Source organism: Notolepis coatsorum, assembly GCF_963971535.1.
Source record: "Notolepis coatsorum genome assembly, chromosome: 5".
Lineage (NCBI taxonomy): Eukaryota > Metazoa > Chordata > Actinopteri > Aulopiformes > Paralepididae > Notolepis > Notolepis coatsorum.
This window is the reverse complement of record NC_140169.1, coordinates 131,156,797-131,182,472: the sequence shown is the minus strand read 5'-3', so window position 1 is coordinate 131,182,472 and position 25,676 is coordinate 131,156,797. Positions and strand designations below refer to the sequence as shown.

Here is a 25,676-nt window from a genome sequence, read left to right as displayed (position 1 = left end):
GGCGGTCTCGCGGCGTTGCCAGTGAAAGAAGCGAGTTTTCAGACTTTGAAAATATTGGTGGATTATAATATTCACACTGCCCAGATGGAGGTTAGTGAGGGCGGTGATGTTATTATAAAGGCCATTAACGGGGCAGTCGGGGCTAACATGTTACAAATCCCAGTGCATCAGGCTTCTGTCGACACAATGTCGCAGCAGGTGATCACTGCAGACAATTGCATTGAGAATTTGACAATAGCAAAGAGGCAACGTCTCGGCGACTTGAAAGAAAAAGTATACAAGTACATGAGTGACAATTTCTTGCAAATATTGCGGAATCCCAGTGTGTATGGCCGTTTGACGGGAGGGGAAAGAGAGCTGATCCTGGCCAGGCGAATGGAGGGACACAGGGTGTTGCTGGTGGCTGAAATCAACGAGGTATATGACCGTGTGGGGAGCAGCAGACCTCCGAGCCGCGACAACAGTCGTCCCCAAAGCCCGTTGTCAATGGTGTCCCTTGAGGAGGACGGCAATGTGATCTACTATTACAGCGAGGAGACAAAGGACTGGAAAATGCTGACGAAAATGCCGGAGGAGATCAACACAAAGGGGTCCGGTATGTGCACCATGTACAATTACCTATTCGTCGCAGGTGGGATAAAGAGCCAGGGGGACAAAGGCAAGGTCTCGGATAAGGTGTTCTGCTACAACCCTCTCACTGACAACTGGAGTGAAATCCGAGCGCTCACCCAGGCGCGCTCTCAGCTCAAACTGGTCTCCATGGACGGCTACCTGTTCGCGATCGGAGGGGAGTGCCTGTTCACGGTGGAGAGATACGAGCCGCGCCTGGACCGGTGGCGCGCCGTGGCGCCGCTTCCGAAGGGCGCGTTCGCCGTTGCGCACGAAGCGACCACCTGTAACGGGGAGCTCTTCGTGTCGGGAGGATCCCTCTTCTATCGCCTGCTGAGGTATGACAGCAAGCGGGACGAGTGGGAAGAATGCCCCTTCAACGACAGCAGGAAGAAATCCACCGACATGGTGGCGTACAAAAGCTTCATCTACAGGTTCGACGTCAGCCGCGAGAACGGGGCGGTGAACGTGTTCAAGTACAACACCGTGGTCAAGATATGGCACGACAGCGCGTCCTTCCCGCAGGAAAACCCGCTGCCCTTTCGCTGCGCTGTCATTGGGAACTGTATTTACTGCGTAAACAAGTCGCAAACGTTGCGGTTCGTGGTTGAAGAGGAGACGGAGCGGTTTTTGCCCCAGGCACTGGCAGCGCCCGCAGAGGCCAAGGGGGCCCTCACTCCATTTGTTCTCGCTCTGCCCAAACCAGTCTAGGGGGGAGAGGAGAGCAAGACAACAAGATGACTCAATAGTTCACTTAAAGTGGGGTCACTGAGTAGAGCTTTTAGTTGAGGACAAGAATGAATGTGATAAACAAAAAAGGAGTTAATCACAAGAATCTCTGGAACATATGTTTATGATGGGATCATTATTATTCATGAACTCTATACCACAAACCAAAACACATTATGTCTTTATTATTCACTTAAACTGACAGCGGAAGTGCGCGGAGGGAGAGAGACTCCCCCTGCCCTTGTCATTCAGAGGCCTTTGAGTGCCCTTTTCACATTGAGAAATCAAAAGACACATTTGCACACAGCATTGCTGGCGAAGACCATAACAAATTCAATATGTCACTTTGCCAAAGGGTTATTCCAGGGGGGGGCACTTGTGTCAGAGTCCTTATGTAAGGTATTTGACAAGGGGGACAAATGGGGCCACACCCCCATGCCCTCCCAGGGGGCTACTCCTATGCAGTATCAAACACCTATTTAAGGTGCCATTTCTTTGCCCCTGCCCGTGGAAAAGTCTGCATTCCAGTGAGCTGTATCACTGTGAGGGAAATCCAACTCACCCTCCTCATTACCGTCTCATGATCTGAATCTGTAGCATGTCTGAGGCTGATCTCATTATACAGACCTACAGTAAGTGGACATGCATGTTCTTTGGATGCTTGTTAAAATGGGAACGCAAAACACGATGTAGCAAAGCAAACTGTAGCCTGAAGACATCCAAAGAAGAAAACGAAGGGAGCCGGAAAAATGCACTGGACCTATATAGTATAGAAACACCAAGTAGAGACACAAGTGTTCTACGTTTAAAACACCATACTTCCATACTACCAGACTATTGTAGCTTATTGTACAGCAAACTGAAAAAAATCATAATCTCTTGTCTAAATACAACAGTTTTGCTTAGACTGAGCAATAAGCCTACAGCTATGTATATCAGAGGCTTATGATAGATTTGCTACTAATGACTTCATACTAGTAATGCCCTCCTGGGAGCCTGAATACTTTCTACAACAGAGTTCGGTGATTTGCGAATCTGATTGGCCAGTGTCATTTCTGGTCATGTGACATGTATGCCCAATCGTGGGACCGCAAGTTTCTACACTGGTTAGGCTTAGGCGCTCGTTCGAAGTCGGTTAAGGTTAGAGTTTGTCTTAGAGCATGGCGATAGAACGCCAGGTGCTTTGCAGGCTGTTCGACGCGGAAATGGGCAAAGACACAGCTCGTCACGCTATTGGGCGCACGTGTCACATGACCAGAAACGTCAGTGGCCAATCAGATTCGCAAATCGCCGAACTCCGTTGTAGAAAATATAGACGCCTCCTGGGAACCTTATAGTAGCCCTGGCTGATGCTCTGTGTGTCGAACCCCACAAAGCCTTGGTGCCAGCGAGCCCAATCCAGAGTTTATTTTCAACGTAGCATATTCACATACTTCCGTGAAGCGCTTGTAAAATACGCTTTTTAGAACTCTCATTGTAAATGTGAAGATAGATCTCTTTTTTTAACCAAAGTAAACAAACCTTTTTCCAGCCACAAAACACAGCAAAACAAATTAAAACCCCATATGTACCTGTTTTTTCGTATTCTTAGTCCTTGTATCAAGAGTCAAGTCAACCAACTGGAGAATGAGAATATCTCTCTATTGCTATTTTCTATTTTTGGTGGTGGGGCGGCTATCCCTTTATTGACATTCGGCTCACGGATTGGGCCTTTAACGACAGCCACGCACAGCCTCACTTGGGATGCGAATACATTGACTGATAAAGCCCCCTGTCTGTAAAGTGCTGACGGAAGCACTTGAGCGCATTTGTGAGATTCATGAATCCACAGTTTTTTTTGGCGCCGCTTGTGGGCACTCTTTAAACCGACACCTCTGCCTTATTAAGGCAGTGATACACTGGGAGCTTGCAGCTAATGCTGCTTTCAAGAGAGATGGGAATTGTTAAATGCGACGGAATAATTGTGGGTGACATACTGCAGTGGATTTTAAGGAACAACAACATCAAGAAAAAATACCCATGGTCATAATTGTTGAAAAAGAAATGGACATATCCATTGGCCCAAGATATCGCCCCCGTATCATTGGGCGGTTATGCAGTAAGATAAGATAAGATAAGATATTCCCTTATTGATCCTGGGTATGAATTCGGACATCATAGCAGTATGGGGAGGTATAGGTATGGACAGGGTAATAGTGGAAAGACATAAATATAGGCAATAGAATAGATCTATAAAGATTAATAAACAGTGTAATCAAAGGTGCAGATGGTGGTCTGTATGCTAGTTGTATTGCCTTACGTCAGAATACCTATCAGATATGTTTATAAGTTACAGGTCATCCCCAGGGTGATTGGCTTTTTTATAAGAAGCCATTTGATTCTGCTTTATTCCATGTATTGTATCTTTTTATTGCCCTCTTTTAATCTGATACATTTGACATTTTATGTATTATCACTATTCTTGTTCCTTGTTCTAAATACATTCTTTTGATTTGTAAAACCCTTCGCAACTCTTTATGAAAAGGATTGATTGATAGTTTCTCAAACGCATTTGGTTCAGCCGGTACACTAGAACATAGAACAAAGTCATAGACATAGATATCCAGAGATATAACTGTTCCTGCATGTTTGAAATCAAGTTCTAGTTGTGATAATTTGAAATGGGGAGCGGGTAAACTCAACTGTGTATGTATATGGAATAAACATGTTATATCAGTTATATTATACATTACAATAAAGTATACAATAAGTATACAATAAGTAGCTCACCATGTTAATCAATCCATCGACATGCTTGTAAAATGAACGTATGTCCACTAAATCCATACATGGGATGGATTCTATTGCTGCAGAGCTTCTTCACCACATGTACAGTATGTACAGTAGGAGAGTGTTTGCAACTGGGGCATTTTGTGCTTCGCTCAGCTATAATGTGTTCTTCAAAGAACTGAACCCTTTATACCAAGATGATGACCGAGCTGGCAGGGAAACAAAGTAATGGTGTCGCATACTACAGTACCACGCACACGCACACACACACACACACACACACACACACACACACACACACACACACACACACACACACACACACACACACACACACACACACACACACACACACACAGTGTGAATGACACTTGCTGCCAAGTGTTGGGGAGCACATATGCTCAAGAGATTAGCTGGAAGGTCTTCCCCCCTCGCATACACATTGTGTTCCCCTTTTTGAAAGAAACCCTGCTATTTGTCTTGTGTGTACATCTTGTTAGAACGTTAATGCCTTTTCAAGACGTGATGTAGCCCTAACGTGGTCATTTTGGTCCTATTGTGAAACACTCCTATCCTTAAACACTGTTTAACCTAACCAAACCCTATCCATAAACACTGTTTAACCTAGCCAAACCCTATCCATAAACACTGTTTAACCTAGCCAAACCCTATCCATAAACACTGTTTAACCTAGCCAAACCCTATCCATAAACACTGTTTATCGCTACAGTGTCTTTTCTTGATTTGCTTTTGATCATCATTGCTAGTTATTTACATGCATACTGTGAATGTGTTTCATGATCTTTAAGATCTGCAGTTTTCAAATGATCTGTGTACTTAAAAGTATGCTTTTTAAACGATGATATTTAATTGAGCCCAGTTCAGTCTTTTAAGCTGGTTGGTCTCAACCGCTTATAGACAGCATGTACGTGTAGGTTTGTATGAACCAAGGCAGTCTAACTGCCCAGGGAGCGACAGAAGCTAATATACTAATGCAAGGACTTGGGAGTGGCTATGTGTGTGTGTGTGTGGGGGGGGGGGGGGGGGGGGGGGGCTTATTTGGTATGATTGACTGATTCTAATAAAACTGGAACCTTTTGAGTGCTTACAGGCTGTTTATTCCCTTATGTTTTGACAGCGCCAATTGTATTCGGCACCAATGTAAAAAACGCAGTCATGCATAATTTATGTTATATGACAGCCCTTTGACTCTAAGCCAAAAACATTCTATGCAGTACTGCTGCACAGAACAGCATATACAGTAGCCCACTACATGAAACACTATCTCATGGAAGAGCATAAATAAGCGTACAGCGGGATTGGGCTCAGTGCAGCATGTGATCAGAATATTAAAATGCGTTGTGCTTGATGCAACTTGCATGCAAATCTATTCCACTCTAACTTGATCTGGAAACTTGCTGGTCTTGTTATTTTCTTGTTTTACGACCACGGGGGTAAATATGAGTGTATAGTGTTATACCATTTGAAATCATTACATCCAGCTGGGAAAAAAGGCACAAGTTGCATTTCCCCACAGAAGAAAGACTTTCCTAAACCAAACTTTACACAGTGATAAACAGATTCAAAGCACTTGCGGATTTACGTGGGAGTCTGTGAGCAGGTCTGACTGTCAGGTGTTGAAGAAATGTGTAAATTGAAGAGACACAAAGTATATTCTGGTGTGACTTCTGCCTACCGTAGGTGTGTTAGCAGTAGCACACTGTCATGTTCTAGTGCCACAGACAAGTGATGTACAGTATGTGATAAGGGGGGGGGGGGGGTATTTTCTTCCCAGTGATGCCCATATCAGCAATGTAACCAAGACAATGGTTTATCATTAAGAATACTACCAGAGACAGGCCCTTCCTTTCTCAAGTGGAGAGATGGAGAAGTTAATGCATGCTTTATAGCAGACTGGATTACTGTAATGCAATCATAGCTGGTTTACACAAAAAGACAACAAATGTCTCTAGCACTAGCTCTATCAGATTTAGAATTTATTTTTAGATTGATTTGCTAGTTGTATTGCCTTATGCCAGAATACCTATCAGATATGTTTATAAGTTACAGGTCATCCCCCGGGGGATTGGCTTTTATATAAGAAGCCATTTGATTCTGCTTTATTCCACGTATTTTATCTTTTTATTGCCCTCTTTTAATCGGATACATTTGACATTTTATGTATTATCACTATTCTTCTTCCTTGTTTTAAATACATTCTTTTGTAAAACCTTTTGCAACTCTTTATGAAAAGGATCGATTGATAGTTTCTCAAACGCATTTGGTTCAGGTACACTAGAACATAGAACAAAGTCATAGACATAGATATCCAGAGATATAACTGTTCCTGCATGTTTGAAATCAAGTTCTAGTTGTGATCATTTGAAATGGGGAGCGGGTAAATTCAACTGTGTATATATGGAATAAACATGTAATTTAGTTGTTGAGTCTACAAACCACTAAGGCAGTTAGCCAAGGACCTGAGTTCTTTGGTGAACGACAAGTATTTTATTTGAATTAATTTCCATCATTATCCATTGAAATAGATATTCAGTATGAAGTTACACCTTTTGAAAACAAGAGGGCGATAGTACATAGATGCGATGCTCAGAGCCCCTGGTAATCAGCTCTCAGGCTCTGTTTACAACATGGACATGCCATAGTAAACTTATTGTCATTGATATACTTGTATTAAAAATTGTCCATTGAAATAAGCCATGCCACCTTTCATATGTCAGGGACTGTTTGTCATAGAGACTTATGGGAGGTGTCGATGAACACAGTAGTCTAGGTTAACCACGCCTCTATGCTTAACTCAATCAGCGCCAGACCCGAGGAAAGTCGGGTTAACTCGCCAACCGTTCAGCGCCAGACCCGAGTATAGTCGGGTTTTCATCGTTATTTCTTTTATTCTATATTTGTATTAATTTCTTTCACACGGACCTCGGTGTTACCATAGGGAATCACTCTAGATTGCTAGAGTGCAATACCGGCCGCATCCAGGTAGGTGGCAGTATCGCCCACCCATTGAAACCTTTTTTTTCACACACGGTGTTACATTCAAATGTCTCCGGGCGCAGTTTTCTTGGTCAGGCGAGTCTAGCGGTTCACTCGATGGCATTGGAACGCATCCAATGCCCCCGATGCATGTGTTGTGGTGGATTATGTTGTCGACACGATGGACACCAATACTGGAAATCGCGATCAGACAATTGGAATATTATTTTTGGGGTACCTCCTAGTGAAGGTAAGGACTATATGACATCAATCCTGCTTTGATCCAACCATGATTTCACATTGATCGTTGCGACCATGTGTAACGTACTCCAGAACGTATGCCGTTGGTGACGATCAAAACATAAAAAAACGACCCCCCCCTTTCATGCATTCATGATGAAACATAATACCTATTATATATATTTTTTTTTATTTTTTTTTTTTATTATCTTTTTCCCCCTCCTTCTTTTTCCGATTTTTCTCCCATCCCACTGTTAGTCGTTATGCCAATTCCCAACCCCCTTCCTGGTTGTTGCACACTTTCCCCTACTGTTGGTCCGAGAGGCCGGAGACTGTCACATGCTTTCCTCCGACGCCTGTGCAGCCAGCCGGCAGCCAGCCTGGCCGCGCAGATTCTCACTGGGAGAGTGTAACGTGTGGGAGGCCGCACTACCTCTCACCAGATCCTACCTTCGCTGAGCAGGCGCCCCGACCGAACTGTAGGGGTCGCTGTCCACAACGCCCGGGACCCACCCACGGCTCCCCTCCCCTAACTCAGCCAAACGAGTTAGTATAGCGATCAGCCCGATATTATATACATTTGATTTGGAAATTAGCGTGTCCAGGCGAGCAACGCCAACTCTGGATCACTCTGAAACTATACTTATATTCACCACGGTATAACACGCGAACGTATACATGAACATTTTTATTCTTTTTCACATATTGAACGATGGATAGTTGATGTCAAATGAGCCATAGTATTGTATTCATAGCTATAATATAGAATATAGATATAGCCGTGCAAACATCGCCACGGAGCCCTATCTCTTAGAGTGGTGGCGCAGTAGGAAATAAGATGCTCTAGGCCTCCGGTGCTGAATGAGTTAAGCATGTGTGATAATAGTATGTAATAGTGTGTAATAGTGTACTAGTGTATAATAGTGGTAAATCCTCTGACATACATCTGTAATTTGTCCTTTAAAACAGGTACATTCCCAAGCAAAAGGAAAACGGCTAAGGTTATCCCTCTGTATAAAGCAGGAGATAAACATCTTTTTACAAATTATAGACCTGTATCTTTATGTCAATTTTCTAAAATGTTGGAGAAGTTCTTCATTGTGAGACTGGATAGCTTCATTGAGAAACACAACTACAGTAGATCAACAACTATGGCGTTAATGGATTTGATGGAAGAAATAACTAACTGTATTGACAACAAGGAATTTGCGGTAGGAGTATTTATAGATCTGAAAATAGCTTTTGATACCATTGACCATAACATATTACTGTATAAAATGGAAAGATTTGTGATGAGAGGTGTAGCATTGAGCTGGTTAAAAAGTTACATTTCTAATAGTCAACAGTTTGTTGGGTAATCATAACATCATGCTTAGACATTTCCTGTGGAGTCCCACAGGGGTCAGTGTTGGGCCCCATAATTATTTTGTACATGAATTACATTTGTAAGGTATTAACTATCTTTAAATGTATTATTTTTGCAGACGACACCAACATCTTCTGTTCTGGAAATAATTTAAAGGAACTCTTAGAGATTATTACGACGGAATTGTCCAAACAAAAAATATGGTTTGACATAATAAATAAATCATTGAATGTGGACAAAACCAAACTGATGGTCTTTGGAAACCACAAAATAGATACAAGTAAAAATGTAAAATGTCAATATTGAACAAGTATATGAGATTACATTTTTAGGAGTAATGTTAGACAGTAAATCCTGTTGGAAATCTCATATAAGATATATTAGAACCAAAGTAGCAAGGAGTATTGCAGTATTGTGCAGTGCAAAATATATTCTGGAACAGAGGATGTTGTATACTCTGTATTGTTGTCTTGTCTTACCATATTTGAGTTACTGTGTGGAGATATGTGGGAATGCATACATAAGCACTTTAAAACCATGAATTACACGACAGAAAAAAGCTACGAGAATTGTACACAAGGTCGGATTTCGGGATCACACAAATAATTTGTTCATGAAGTCAAATGCCAGCTAATGGACTTATTCACATTTAAACTGGCATACCGGTAGATAATGTATCGAGCAGAGACTCAAGAACTCCCAGGTAACATCCAAAATTATTTATAGAGAGGGATAAGAGATATAATTTGAGAGGTAACTGCAACTTTGATAAGCGTAAAATGAAGGAAAGCAGAAATATTGCTCTATTTAAATTTTTTTTATAAAGGAATGATATTTGCTAATTACCAAAAAGAGGAAAAGGGAGGTGACTATTGTCAATCTTCTGGATTCTAAGCTGTTGTTTTCTTTTTCTTTTGTACTACATTTTGGATACTGATATTATTTATTTATTTTATGTTGTTTTCAATGTTAACTCATCGACTGCCGGGGATTAGTCGGCCCCTATTCTACTGCCACACTTTAAAAGATAGGAGTGCGTCACCTTGTTTGTAGTGCTATAACTATATTCTAGATTATAGCTATGGATACAATACTATGGCCCATTTGACATCACCTATCTATCGTTCAATATGTGAAAATGAATAAATGTCTTTATCCATACGTTCCTGTGTTATACCGTGGTGAATATAAGTTGATGGTTATAGTGTTCGACTATAAACGTTGCCGTTTCTTGCCTGTACACGCTATTATTCCCAAATCAAATCTATATCATAGGTATTGTGTTTCATCATGAATGCATGAAAGGGGGGGGGGGGGGTCGTTTTGATTATTTGATTGCCAGTAACGGCATTCGTATTGAACACCACAACATATGAATTGGGGATATTTGACACGCTTCAATGCAACCGGGAGAACCGCTAGACTGGCCCGACAAAGAAAAGTGAGCCCGGTGACATTTCACAGTTGCACAGGCCAAGATACAAGGTTTCAAAGGGTGCTTGATACCACCGTCTAGCTGGATGCGGCCGGTATTGCACTTTGGCGGTCTCAGACTCATTCCCTATGGTAACACCAAGGTCCCTGGATGAATAATGAATACAAATATAGAAAAAAAGGAAAAACGATGAAATAACGAGCATCGGCTCCCAATAACGAGTAAACTCGTTGTTGGCGGGGAATGAGTTAAGAATGAAGAATTATTGGTAATGTGGATATTCTCCATTATATGAATGAATGTTGGATGGATAGGGGTAGGGCATGATAAGCTTAGGCTTCTTCCTACTCCTTTTCGAACAGTGATATGTATATTTGTAGTTGTTTGACTTTTTTTATTCTGTATTTTTTTTTAATCATGTTCGAAATAAAGATTAATTCATTCATAGTATGTACTAGTGTAATCGTGTGTAATACTGTACTAGTGCTAGTGTAATACTGTGATAGTGTATAATAGTGTAATTCACCTTATTCACTTCGCCATCATCTTTGTTTTCGTAGATTGCTAAGAAGAACGCATTTCAATGAGCTGATTACTAATTCACTTCCATGTATTTCACAACACAAAAACCACAGTGATGAAAAACAATAAGAGTCAGGTAATTATGAGCTTGTAATTCAGATAGTGTATTCAAACTATTTCAGTTTTTAAAGTGGCATTTCTATATATATTTTAATACATTTTTTTACACTGAACACTTCCGCATCCGTACCTCACATTACATCAGACTTGACCAACATGGCGGCAAAGCAAATAAGGCAAATAGGAACAGTGTGGGGAGATCATTTTTCATTGGTCTATGTTAGCCCCGCCCTCTTAAAGGTGATATGCATTATAAATGGCTTTTTTCAGTGTCTAGCATTGTATTATAGTAATAGTAGTTAGTATCAATGTGTCTGTGTCTCTAAATACCATATTGGCCAGTTAATTAGGTCATTCTGATTTGACTCGCATTGTGACGTAACGAGGCGAGGATGGAGCGGATAGTGATCCGATTGGCTCTGTGGTTGGATTTTTTTTAATAAAACCTTACAGAGGTGTTCCATAGACTCACAGGAATTGTGTAAAGTTGCCCAAATAGTGCTAGGAATAGCAATGCATGTCCCCTTTAAGACTCACTTAATGTGTAGGCTATCTGTCAGCTGTCCTTGCTAACTAGTGACTTGTCAACACAGTACAATACAGAGTATTGTAGGTGTGTTGGTTTGCTCTGCGAGAGAGAGAGGAGAGAGGAGAGAGAGAGAGAGAGAGAGAGAGGAGAGAGAAGAGAGAGAGAGAGAGAGAGAGAGATGAGAGAGAGAGAGGGGGGAAATGTGTGGCTGGCGCCTGGTGGAGATTTGCGCTCTACTGAGTGCGCCGTTCTAGTTTACAAACTGCCTTTACTCACTAGATCTCATAGTTACAACAGAAAGAACCTTGGAAGGCAACCCTACACTAACTGATCTTGGATTCAAAACAGAGGAGCCTTTGTGTAAGCAGTTCTAGACCTCAGGTTATTGCTTCTGACACACGTTGGTAGTCAGGTTTGCTGTTGGCCTCTCAGGGACCCCCATGACTGCTTTGTGGTAGAGAGAACAATAATAACACCTGCACATTAATATAAACAACTTCATCTACAAATGAAGTTGACTTGACATTAGCTTACACTACTGTATACTGTAGGTTGGAACATTGACTGAATACCATCACATTCGGACAATGCTGCCATGGCGCCATGGTGTTTGATGAAGCTTTCTGATGGAAACAGTGGGTGGCTCATGCAGTCACTGCAAAATATGTCCTCCTTGTTATGTCATATACTTTGAACTGGTGGAATTTGGACAAAACCAATTATTGCAATGACGTCCTAATGGATATGAAACTGGTGACAAATTCAGATGTGCTTATTTACACAAATAAAATCAATGTTTCTTACTGCTTCTAATCCTGTTCAGGTTGCTGAGATAATATCCTGGCATCATATAACCCCATGTTGGGCTTGTCTGGATGTTGGTAGTAGTGTGCTGCACTGTGCCTCTTTGTTGTCAATGTAATACAAAATGTGAGTGGCTCCCTCCTCTGGTGAAACTGATAATGACAGTCACCAGGACTACTACCTGCACAACTCAAAACAGACAAACAAACACCCAGATTTATTTTTATTTTGTCAAAATAGGTCCACTTAAAAACTTTGGAGATCGGGCCTTCTCTCGTACTGCACCCTGACTCTGGAACTCCCTCCCCCAGTCCATCAGAGACTCCCCTACACTCTCCACCTTCAAAGCTTGCCTCAAAACCCACCTGTTCTCCCTTGCCTTCAACCCCCCCACCTATAAACCCCCCCCCCCCCCCCCCCCCCCCCCCTCCAACCTGATTGATGTCTGTCTCCAGTCTTTTTGTGCTATCATGCTGTCTTCCCTGTTCCCCCCATGGTCTCATGTTCCTTTTGTTTTTGTTTCTTTGTTGTTTCTTTGTTTTGTTTCTTTGCTTTTGTTTCTTTGTTTTTACATTTGCTCCCGACTATTGTCAGCGACTTCGGGTTATTGAGAAGCGCTATATAAATTAAATTAATTGTTATTATTATTATTAAAACAAAACACCTATATACATTCTTCCGGTGAAACACAAACAACTCTATCTATTAAACAGTTTTGCCGCTGTGTCTGACCACTCCTTACTGCTCTCAGTAAAGAAAGTAAAGAAATAGCTTTTTATGTACATCATTGGATGGAGCAAAAGCAACACACATGCAGTGTAAAGGTTTAGCAGTAGCTCGTGGATGTCTATGGAGAGTCTGGCCGACAGGAGGTGTCCTCACATAGTGAAAGATGAGCCATTGTCAGTGGATCCATCCACGGAGCGGCGTGAGGAGACGTAGATCTCGGAGGTGACCCTGGAGAACCGGCGGGGGTTGATATATCTCTTCCCTAGGCACCACAGGTCCTCCATGATCTTCCTGAAGTGGTTCCTGAACTTCACTCCGACGAAGGCGTACAGCACCGGGTTGAGGCAGCAGTGCAGGTAAGCTATGGCCATGGTGACTGTCTTAGCCGACTGCATGGAATCCACCACCTCGCAATCCTGCGTGTGGAATATAAACACAGTGTCGTAGAGCAAGGCCACGTTGTAAGGCAGGTGGCAGGCGATGAACACCACCACCACAGCGATCACCACCCTCACCGCCTTGTGCCTCTGGAAGTTCTTGGCACGCATCAGGGTGACAATGACACTGATGTAGCAGAAGGCCATGACCAGTAGAGGCACGACGAAGCCCACGGCTATCTGGCAGCTGGGGACCAGAACCTTCACCCTGTGGGCCGTCTCGTTGCTCTGGAACATGAACTCACACACGCGCTGCTCCTCGTCAACGCTGTGGGACGGCACGTAGCTGTCGTAGTAGAGGAGGGTGGGCACGGAGAGGGCCATGGCCACGAGCCACACCGCGCCGCAGATGACGCGGCTGTAAACGAGGGAGCGCGAGCGGAGGCTGAAGGACCTGCGGGCCTGAACGATGGCCAGGTAGCGGTCGGTGCTGATGCAGGCCAGCAGCAGCATGCAACTGTACAGGTTGACACTGTACGCCCCGCGCAGCAGCTTGCACGCCACCGACCCCATGGCCCAGCCGCTCTCCTCGTTGTAGATGATCAGAGGCAGAGCCAGTACGAACAGCATGTCCGCTATGGCCACGTTGAGCAGGTAAACGTCCGTCATGGACTTGGTCCTCTTGTAGAAGCCGTAGGTGACTATCACCAGGGAGTTGCCAATGAAACCCAGGATGCAGATGATGGAGTGGACGTACGGCCTCACCACGAGCTCCAGGCTGTCGTTGGTACTTTCCAGGCACGGCCCGACTATGTCATAGCTGCCGTTGTCGTAGTTATAACCATCGTAGTCAATGGGGTAATAATCTGGGTCGTCTCCTGTGAAGGTCATTGTTTCTCCGTCTCCTGTAAAAGAGATGAAAGAACAGGTGATGACTATGTCCTTTATTTAGGGGACATGTGTAACGGAGGTACCGCAGTATATCCACAGTCACGATGGTACAAGTAGTTCAGTGGCTGTGGATGGTAAGCGGTACTGCAAGTAAACTCACTCCCCAGAGGCATCCAGACCCGGAAGCAAGAAGTGAATTCACTTCTTGCTTAGTGGTCTGTGATGCCACCCGCGACGCGGGCGTCCGGGGTTCAACTCCCACTCAGGGCGATCCCTTAACAGGGGTCGAATCGACTAAACACAACGCAGACAAGATCACACCGGCTACACATGCATTGCTATTCCTTTCACTATTTGGGCAACTTTACACAATTCCTGTGAGTCTATGGAACACATCTGTAAAGTATTTTTCAAAAAAATTCATTGTTTTTAGTGCTGTCAATAGATTAAAAAAAAAAACTAATTAATCTCACACTTTTCTGTAATTAATCTAGATTAATCTAGATTAAAAATAGCATTTTTCTACTTAAGACCGAAGCTTGTAACAGATATTTACTTGAGTAAAATCATGGAATTAATGTAAAATCAACACAAAAAAGTATATTTAGATTCAAAGACTATTTTAATAGCTTTCTTTGAATACAGTTTCTCTCTGTGAAATACAAATGTTCAACAAAACCATCAACATTGACTCAGCTAGACCTCTTTCTTATATCTGCGGCGCTAAAATTGAAGATTTTTCACTCCATAGATTAATCTAGATTAATTTATTTGAATGCTTTAATGAATTTAAATTAATCTCCAAAGTTAACGCATTAACTTTGACAGCCCCAATTGTTTTATATTTTTAGTCAATTACTCAAAAGCAACATTTTTCAAAGTCAAGATTCCAAGCTGTTTGTGCTGGGCTCCGCCCATAAGCGCTTTGAGTGACAGTCACCCACAGTCTGCGACTGGCACAGAGAGAGAGGTAGAAAGATTGAGGGCGATACTAATTAATTTCGCCGCGGGGGGCATAATCCCACGGGACAATGCATTGGTAACTTGTTTCAAATGACAATATATACCGCTGTGAATATTATTGCATGGATCGGAATATGGGCGTGCGCGTGGGAGTCAAATATATTTTGACAGTGATATTCCAGGGAGAAGCCCCACACCAGCCCCGCGCACACACATTTACACACTCCTGCGCGCAGTCCCTCTCTCGCTCTCTCTCTCTACCAGGGAGAAGACCCTCCACGCGCGCCGGTCAGGTTGTGTGTAAAATGCATGTGTGTTTGTGTTTCCCCGCACGCCGGTCAGGTTGTGTGTAAATGCGTGTGTGTTTGTGTTTCCCCGCGGTCAGGTTGTGTGTGTGTAAATGCGTGTGTGTTTGTGTTTCCTCGCGGTCAGGTTGTGTGTGTGTAAATGCGTGTGTGTTTGTTTCCCCGACAGAAGCTCCTGTCCCTCTCTATCTCTCTCTCTCTCTCTCCCTCTTTATCTCTCTCTCCCTCTCTCTCGCTCGCTCGTTTTCTGCCTCTCTCTGTCGGCACCCGCTTGAGGAAGTGCAGGTATTTCCACTTGCATGGTTGCGCTACAACCATAGAGGGGGCGTTAGTTATGCAGATCAGTGCCTTATTCACGTCAGCAAAACAGTCAAATCAGAATTACCTAATTCACTGGGGGAGGAGATTGTCTCAACTGAATTAGAGCAATCCGCCAAAATGGTAATTAGAGACACAGACCCATTGATACTAACCCCCCATTGCTATAAAACAATGCTAAACACTGGAAAAGGCCATTTATAAGACACAGGACCTTTAGAATCTGCGGGAAACTCTAATGGGGAAACACAATCTAATGAACATTATTCAACAACGCTGTAGTAGCCTCTATGTCCGAGACACCTAGGCAGTGTATAGGTGGGGATGTTACCAGAAACGCCAACATGTCTTTTCATTTGGCAACAGTGAAATTCATAAAAAAGATCTCCTCTCACTGCTGTAATCATTGTACTTTTCAATGTGGTAAGGTCCTTGTTGTGGTGGCACTCGCTACCCTCATTCGCATGACAGAGGTTGTCGTGAGATGTCTCGGTACTAGTAGGGGAGAGGAAGTTTGCAAAGAATCAGGCCATTTAACCCCAACTATCGCTGAGTGACCCATTTTGTACAGGTAAGCAGAAGTGTGGTTAAGTGTCAAATGTAACCGCAAGAGTGTCGACTATAACGCACAGTTATATAAGGCACAGTGCAAGAGAACTTCCATACTGTAACAGTGTGATTCTACAGGAGACACAGCAGCGAATATCAATCGACAGCGTTTAATTCAAAAGTGTGAGAGAGGGCACATTATCACTCAGGCACACACGCACACATACACACAGACACACACGCACACAAACACAAACACGCAAGCCTGTTCCGCTTAAATGCTTTATGTTCCTTCTGTCCACTTCTGCCTACTACTATCAAGTTATATAACTTCCTTCCTAAGGAGATACAACCGCTGCTGTCCCTTTTTACAGACCAAATAAAATGTCAGATTATGCGAAACTATTAAAGCAACATGCAAAAGAGAATCTTATGGCCGTTACCCATGCAGAGCTCACCTGAGAGCTGTCAGCTGAGGCCGATTTGGTCACAATAAATGACGACATACGGTACATATTTGAAAATATATTATAATAATAATTAAGAAAAATAAGGAGGAATACCAGTTATACCACACACTCAAAGAAGCTCCATATTGTTATTTAATCACCCACGTTTAGATAGTTAGACTGTCAAGATACCCTGATGAAGACAGTTGAAAGATTGGTGATTTAAGAACTAGAGCTACTTTGAGTGTGCAGTATTCCTCCTCATTTCAATAATGCTGCCAGAGTCAGCACCTCATGTAACATGTGACGTGCGTTTATCGACTCTGTACATTATAAAGTACATATTTCCCATCCTCTCCAACATCCCAGAGACAGGTGCCACGATTGAAAATGACAAGAACTATCAGCATCACTGAGGCAAGTTTAAATCCGGCTTTTGTGAAACAGTCGTGCTAAGCATGCTGATTAAATCTTGTGCTTCTATTTCAAAACTGAATTATTCTTTTACTTCATGTTGTACTTTTCCATACTGTATTTTATATATATTCAAATGTAGGGTTAGTTACTATTTAAGTCTAAAGTCTAAATTGAACTGATGTTCCTGATAGTAATTAAGGCTGGGGTTAAGACACATTTTCCCTACTAGTTAATTGTTGGTAAAGCCAACAAATAAAATCAGGAGGTCCGTAGTATTAAATATATGCAAGCATAGTGACTTCCTGTCCACAAGTGAGAGAGTAGTAGTCCTTATATCACTTTCTACATTCTCCATAGATGTTAATATTGTGTTAATGATATTTACACAATATATCTTTTAACAATGTAGCCTAATAATTTTTAAAGATCCCCCTGAGCAAGAACCCTTAACTTAAGGATACTAACAGAGATCTTGAAAGAAGACTGAAGCCAAATCCAATATATATATATATATATATATATATATATATATATATATATATATATATATATATATATATATATATATATATATATATATATATATATATATATATATAATTTCTTTATTTTTCTAGATCCTGACAAGATGCTAAGCAAGATATCTCTCAAGGTATATTAAGAATCATCGCAAAATCTGGAAATATCTTTTTTGTGTTTTATTTTTTTATTATTTTTTAAACAAACATATAAACAAACATGACAACACACGATAAAAAATCTGGAAATATCTTAAATGTATTCTTTAAGGCTTATTTCAAGATATTTAAGGATCCTGGCAAGAATTTGTCAAGCATGATTGTATATAATCTTAATGAGGAGCTTGTATCTTATATATTTAATCCAACTACTCAAGGTATATTGGACTGCTGCACCCCAAGTCACTCATAACTCTATCTCTACCATGTATACAACAGTTGATACCAATGACGGTTAAGCTATGTGTTATGCTGGTCTACTGTCTGAATATGTGCTGCATTGTCTGCTCGCAGGGTAAAATATGAATAAAAATAATATATACTTCATAATACCCAGGGGGGAAATTGTGTTTTCACAACGCAGCAATAATTGGAAGAGGCAAGTTAAATGCATATTTTTACACAGTGAATTTACAGGAGTCAGCAGATACCTATAGACTACAGATAGAAAAAGACAGTGAGCGAGTATGACTTGTATTGTTGTATAAAGATATACATGTGATACTACTGAACAGATCCCTCATTGGCCTCGTATGTTAATGTCGGTAGGTTCAGCGGTGGTATACCACCATGCCTGGTGCCAAGGCAAATTCCTTGTGTGTGACTCATAATAGCAAAAATGTTTCATTGCCTGAAACCAACTGCAAAATGACAATTGGTAAAATGCTAATAAAAAAAGAAATGTGTAAAAAATATTTACATATTAAAAAAGATGACTAATTATGTTCACATATCAAATCAAATCAAATGTATTTGTAAAGCCAGAAATCACAAGGTAATGGTCCCATGGGCTGTACAAGTCTTCTTGAACAAGTCAAGAAGAAACATCCCAATAAATCAAGAACAAATAACCACAATAAAATCCAAATATGCGACACTCCCAGACTTTCCCTAATGAAGATGAGGAACAACTCACAAAAAAAGCACCACAGGCAACGTGAAGGAGAGAAACCTCAGATGGGCTGTTATAATAAAACACATATGTACATGCAATAGCAACTAAGGTACATAAGAACATTAAACTTTTTTATTTAAAAAAAATTATAAACTAAGCTACAGTATGTAAAGCTAAGAACAACAACAACAAAAGAAAAAGCATAGGGAAACGAGCACTGGTATGAAAACAAGATAAAGGCTAAATGTCAAGGCTTGATAACAAATGTGAAGAGAAAAATACACATATTTATGTTTCTATATATATATATACATAACAATACAAGTTTGACCTGCAGGATGAATTGTGCATGCTGTTGCAAAAACAAAGTTCAGAACAAAAAAATAAATGTCCCCGCTTGTTTTTATGCTATATAATTTAAAATGTAACTGAAAGAAATAGCAAGGTTCCAACCTACTCACACAGTATCAAAAGCACACACAAAAATACTCACTAAAAAGAGATAACTTACCAGTATGAAGTAGCCTATATATTCAAGTTTTACCCTTGACTCTTGAAAGTAAAGTAAAAAGAAGTCACCTCCCAGCCTCTAGATCAGATAAGTGAGGTTGTGACGTTACAAAAAAGGGGAAGGGTGTTACATATTTATTTTTGTGTATTGAGGGGGGGGTGTGTGCGTCTGTGGGCATTTCTTCATGTAAAGTACGGTCAACGCAGCCAGGTGCACTCGTGGATGACATTGTCATTTGGATGATGTTAAGATTGTTACAAGGGACTGGGAGTGGGACGAGGAGAACACAGCTGTACCCCGTGTGTTTTCTCACGCAGAGACAGGAGGCTGAGGATCTACATGCTAAGATTATACAGAGTTACATGCTCTCAAAAAGGACGCATTTCATTGTATACTCGTATGCCGTGACAAATAAAACTCTTGACTTGACTTGACTTGACTTAAAAATAACACTGGATGAGTTGTCTTTAGCTACACACACATACTGTACATTATAGCCACACAACGTGTCATTGTTTAAACTTTAACACATCTATTTAAATACATTCATTAGGCATTCACTAATATCTTTTTATATTTTGTTTTCACGACTAGGGATATGGATGAATTTGTTGGATGAAGTGTCATACTGTATAATAATACATTTAAAAAAAGATCCTGTACAACAATATTTTCATCCAGTCATAAATTACTTATTGTAGAATGTTAATATAATAATAATAATAATAATAATAATAATAATAATAATAATAATAATAATAATAATAATAATAATAATAATAATAATAATAATAATAATAATAATAATAATAATAATAATAAATAATAATAATAGATTGGATTTAGAGTGAGAAGCACCTTTCTCATACTCAAGGACACTTTACAAAAAAAGAGAAGTGAAAGGGTAAGAATATGAGTATATATATATATAGTAACAACAGGAAAATAAAACAAATAAAATGAAAAAGGGGAAGCAAGGTGCAGTCCATTTGGAAGAAACAGGAACAAAACAATAATCAAAACAAAAACAATGGGATCAGTAGCTTAAAACTCAATCAGCGCCAGAGCGATATGCGTGATGTGTGGTTAAAAGGCCAGTGTTCTAAAGTATAGGAATACGTGGCGGTGTTTGCAGGGCTATAACTATATTCTATATTATAGCTATGGATACAATACTATGGTCCATTTGACATCGAGTATCGAGATCTATTGTTCAATATGTGATTTTTTTTTTTTAAATGCATCCATACATTCCCGTTTTATACCGTGGTGAATATAAGTACCTATGGTTTTAGAGCGGTCTAGGGTCATTCCTGGGAGGCTGGTAATAGCCCGCAACGTGTATTATACTAAATGCATTGGCGTTCCGTCCCTACACACGCTACAATAAAAAAATCAAATGCATATGATAGGTATTATGTTCCATCATGAATGCATGAAAGGGTGGGGTGGGGGGGGGATGCTTTGATCGTCACCAACGGAATACGTTATGGACTAACATTACACACATACGCTCGGATTGCAATGAAGACATTCTTGGATCAACACAAGATTTATTTTTTTGATCTACTTTTTCTCCCCATTTTTCTATTTTTCTCCCATCCCAATTTCGTATTATCCAATTCTACCCTCCCCTGTCTCGAACGTTGTTAGGCCATGCCTCCCACTGGTCGGCTGCAATGTGGACGAAGCCTTACATCACGTGTCCCCTCCGGTACACGAGGAGGCAGCCGTCGCATCTTTTCACCTGCACAGCGCGATCTCTCAGTGGCGAGGAGTAACGCGTGGGAGGCTCACGCTGCCCCCGATACTTCCTGATTCTGCTGTACAGGCGCACCAACCGACCTGTAGGAGTCGCTGTCCACAACGTCCGATCCCCACCCACCGGCTTTCCCACCCCCTAATACTGCCAATTGTATTAGTATGAACGACCAGCCAAGCCGGAAGCAACGCCGAGAGCTGGGCTCGAACCCAGCATCTCCTGCGTTAGTGGCGAGCGCCTTGCCCACTGCGCCACTTAGCCGCCCAGATCAACGCAAGATTGATATCATATAGCCCTTACCTTGACTAGGATGTACCCCAAAAAGAATATTCTAATTATCTGATCGCCATTCCAAGTATTGATGTCCATCGTGTCGTCAACATAATCCACCACAAAACATGGATCAGGAGTATCAGATTCTTCTCAATCTAAGCGTTATAACCGCTCGTCTTGCCCGGAGAAAAATAGCTGACCCGGACCCATATAATCGACGCACAGCCCAAGACACAAGGTTTCAAAGGGTGCTCGATACCGCCGCCTGGTAGGATGCGGCCGGTATTGCACTTTTGCGATCTCAGACTCATTCCCTATGATAACACCAGGCTCCCTGGATGGATAATGAATGGAAATATCGAATAAAAGAAACAACGATGAAAACCCGACTTTTCTCGGGTTTGGCGCTCAAGCGTCTGCAAGTTAACCCGACTTTACTCGGGTATGGCGTCCATTGAGTTCAAAGAAAAGAGTGGGGGGGGTGGGCTATTTAGGAGCAGCGCCGTGTTGCACGAAGGCAAGTGTGAACAGGTGTGTTTTTAGGTGTGTTTTGAAGAGGTTGATGGTGTCGGAGCCTCGGATGGAGGGGGGGGGGGGGGGTTCCACAGCCTGGGGGCAGCTACGGAGAAAGCTCGGTCTCCCAGTGTGGAACGCCTGGTGCAGGGGATGGTGAGGTCGGAGTTGGAGTAGCGGAGGCCGTGTGCTGGAGTGTAGGGGTGGAGTAGGTTGGTCAGGTAGGAACCAACCCGTGAAAGGATTTGTAGGTGAGGAGGAGGATCTTGTAGGGGATTCGGTGGTTGATGGGGAGCCAGTGGAGTTTTTGCAGGGTGGGGGTGATGTGCTGCCAGGGTTTGGTGTGCGTGAGGAGTCTGAGGACCCTCACAACTGAATTCTGGACGTATTGCAAGTGATCCAGAACCTTCTTGGAGGCACCAAGAAGGATTCCGTTACAGTAGTCGAGGGGGGAAGTTACGAAGGCATGAATAAGTGTTTCCGCTGAGGTGTCGGAGTGAGAGGCAGAGGCGAGAAATGGTTCTGAGGTGGAAAAAGGCGGACCTGGTGACAGACTTGACGTGTGGGTGAAATGAGAGGGTTGAGTCCAGTATTATGCCCAGGTTCCTTCCCTCCGTGGAGGGGAAGATGGAGTAGCTGTCTATGGAAAGAACAAGGCGTCGATTTTTTGGAGGAGGGCTGGAGAAGCTACAACTATTAGTTAAATGTATTTGCTGTTGAGTTGGAGGAAGTTAGCGGTCATCCATGTTTTGATGTCTTGGAGGCAGACAGTAAGGGAGGGGAGCAGAGGGTTTGGTGTGGAGATCAAGTTGTGTCGTCTGCGTATGAGTGAAAGTGGAGGCTATGTTTCCTTATGATCTCACAGAGTGGGAGGAGGTAGATGGAAAAAAGGAGCGGACCTACAGTAGCACCGAACCCTGGGGAACATACTGCCGCCTGTTGGTCAGGTAAGATGTAAACCATGACAGGGAGGTTCCAGACAGTGATGCCATGGACACATTCCAGACGGTCTAGGAGGCTTGAGTGGGAGATAGTTGAAAGCAGCTGAAAAAAGCTTAATGTCATCAGTATACAACATGCCCAAATGACTACAGACCGGTGGCACTCACCTCTGTGGTCATGAAATGTTTCGAGAGGCTGGTCAAGGACCACATTTGTGCCTCTCTCCCCAGTGATATGGACCCTATGCAATTTGCATACAGGACAAACAGGTCCACTGACGACACGGTCTCCCAGGTACTGCACAGCACTCTCTCCCACCTTGACCGTCAGAAGGGGGGCTATGTGAGACTGTTGTTCATTGACTACAGCTCAGCGTTCAACACCATAGTCCCCACTAGACTGGTGGACAAGCTGATCGAGCTAGGTCTGAGCTCCGCCCTGAGCGCCTGGGTACTGGACTTTCTGAGTGAAAGACCCCAGGCGGTCAGGGTGGGGGGTCAGACCTCCAACACCATCACCCTGAGCATCGGGTCCCCCCAGGGCTATGTTCTAAGCCCCCTGCTGTACTCACTCTACACACACGACTGTGTGGCCAAGTTCAGCTCCAACTCCATAGTGAAGTTCGCCGACGACACGGTGGTGGTGGGGCTGATCTCGGACAACGACGAGAAGGCCTACCGAGAGGAGGTTGAGGTACTGGAACGTTGGTGCCAGGACAACAGCCTGCTCCTGAACATTGGTAAAACCAAGGAGCTGATCGTGGATTATAGGAGAGGACAGCAGGAGACACACACACCACTGATGATTAACGGGGCTACCGTGGACAGGGTGAGCAGCATCAAGTACCTGGGGGTCCACATCTCAGAGGATCTGACATGGTCAACACACATAGACACAGTAGTAAAGAAAGCGAAGCAGCGCCTCTACCACCTGAGACAGTTAAGGAAGTTCAGAGTATCGGGGAAGATACTCCAGTCCTTCTACTCAGGAGCTGTAGAGAGCATCTTGACCGGAAACATCACTGCCTGGTATGGGAACAGCACGGCACAGGACAAGAAGGCCCTACAGAGAGTGGTGCGCTCAGCCGAGCGTACCACGGGTATTGCGCTACCTCCCCTGCAGGCTCTATACAACAAGAGGTGCAAATCCAGAGCCTGCAGGATAATGAAAGACCCCCACCACCCCAATAACAGCCTGTTCCAGCTGCTGAGGTCAGGCAGACGCCTGCGTACCCCAGCTACTAGGACGGAGAGGCTTAGGCTAAGCTTCTTCCCCCAGGCCATCAGAGCCTTGAACAATGAACATTGAGAGACACAGAAACTGAACTATCCACACACAAGCACACACAAGCACATACACGACACGCACGCTGAGCACGCTCACACTAGCAGCCACTTTAACACTCATGCCGCACATACGCACACTTATGGCCAGAGGAAAGGCCACTTTAAATTAGTATAACATCAGGAACAGTGTATTGCACTACTAAAGCTACCTAGCATGTACTATATGCTCTGTAAATACTATGTACAGATACCGAGATGGCACACCATGTACCTGTCTATTGCACTGTTGTTTTTTACTGGATTCTATTAATATGTTGTACCACTGTATTTTTATTGGATTCTATTATATGTTGTACCACTGTATTGCACATCGTCGCGGGCAAGACCAGCCGCATTTCATTGTATACCTGTATGCCGTGACAATTAAAACTCTTGACTTGACTTGATAGTTTTTGTCAGCTTCATATGTATAATTTGATTTATTATTATTTATTAAGTTTTTAGGCCACAGCCAACTCTCAGTAGGCTGAGGAGGCGTGGCCCTCTAAAGATTATAGATGCTTGATTATTTTAAGCACATGTCCTTACACAACTCAGCTGATGGGCCAGAGTATATCATGTAATATCTACCAAGGAAGCAGATTGTATATCTGAAATGGCTTGATTCTGTTGATATCCAGGCGCAATTGTACAGCCCTGGCCTATTTTATAATTACATTATATTCTACTTTTATTTTAACTTAGTTTATATTCCATTTTATTTGCCCATAATTGTCCATCTGTCCAATGTCGCACCTAATGACCAAATCAAATTCCTTGTAAGTATTAATAATAAATAATAATTCATTGCATTTATAAAGCGCTTCTCAGGAACCCGAAGTCGCTGACATTAGGTGGGAAAACAGAGAGAACAAAGAAACAAAAGGAACATCAGACCACAGGGAAACAGGGAAAACAGCATGATACACAGAAAACATAAGGCCACAGTAACAAAGATCACAACAGGTTGGAGGGGGGGGGGGTAAGGTTGGGGAAGGTTGAAGGCTAGGGCGAACAGGTGGGTTTTGAAGGTGGAGAGTGTGGGGGAGTCTCTGATGGTCTGAGGGAGGGAGTTCCAGAGTCGAGGTGCTGTGTGTGAGAAGGCCCGATCACCAAAGTGTTTGAGCTTGGATGACGAGACAGTGAGGGAGGCAGTGGAGGAGGACCGGAGGGAACGGGTGGGGCGGTAAGGAAGAAGATCAGTCAGGTAGGGGGGGGGGGCAGGTTATGGAGTAACATCCTACTTGGCAATTCTATCCCACTGTATTATTATTTTTATTACACACATCCCTGGCCTATTTTTATTTTATAATTATATTCTATTGTGCTATTTTAATCTAATTTCCAACTTTTTATTTTATTCGACCTTAATTGTCTATCCGTTAATTAATGTTGCACCAAAAACTACCAAATCAAATTATTTGTATGTGAATACTACTTGCCAATAAAAACCTGCGATTCTGAATAAAAGACCTTTCTGATTCAGATTCATCCGATTCTAGAGACCAAAGGGCTTTAATCATCATATTAACAACAACAGTTCTAACACTTTGCGGATATTTTACATCAACAAAAATGCACCAAGATTGAAAAACACTTT

General features: G+C 42.5%; 2 protein-coding genes across 2 annotated transcripts; one reads left to right on the top strand and one right to left on the bottom strand.

Annotated features, from left to right (window-relative positions):
• Positions 1-176: 176 nt before the first annotated feature.
• On the top strand, positions 177-5,048 carry LOC311228742 (kelch repeat and BTB domain-containing protein 11-like). Its single transcript, XM_084314684.1, has one exon. The coding sequence runs from the start codon at positions 187-189 to the stop codon at positions 1,318-1,320; it is 1,134 nt and encodes a 377-aa protein (XP_084170810.1). The 5' UTR covers positions 177-186; the 3' UTR covers positions 1,321-5,048.
• A 7,518-nt stretch (positions 5,049-12,566) lies between these two features.
• Positions 12,567-19,348, bottom strand: ccr6a (chemokine (C-C motif) receptor 6a). The gene is made up of 2 exons (XM_084314428.1): positions 19,262-19,348; positions 12,567-14,131 (listed from the first exon to the last, which is right to left on the bottom strand). The coding sequence occupies exon 2, from the start codon at positions 14,115-14,117 to the stop codon at positions 12,999-13,001; it is 1,119 nt and encodes a 372-aa protein (XP_084170554.1). The 5' UTR covers positions 14,118-14,131; positions 19,262-19,348; the 3' UTR covers positions 12,567-12,998.
• Between the last annotated feature and the right edge of the window lie 6,328 nt (positions 19,349-25,676).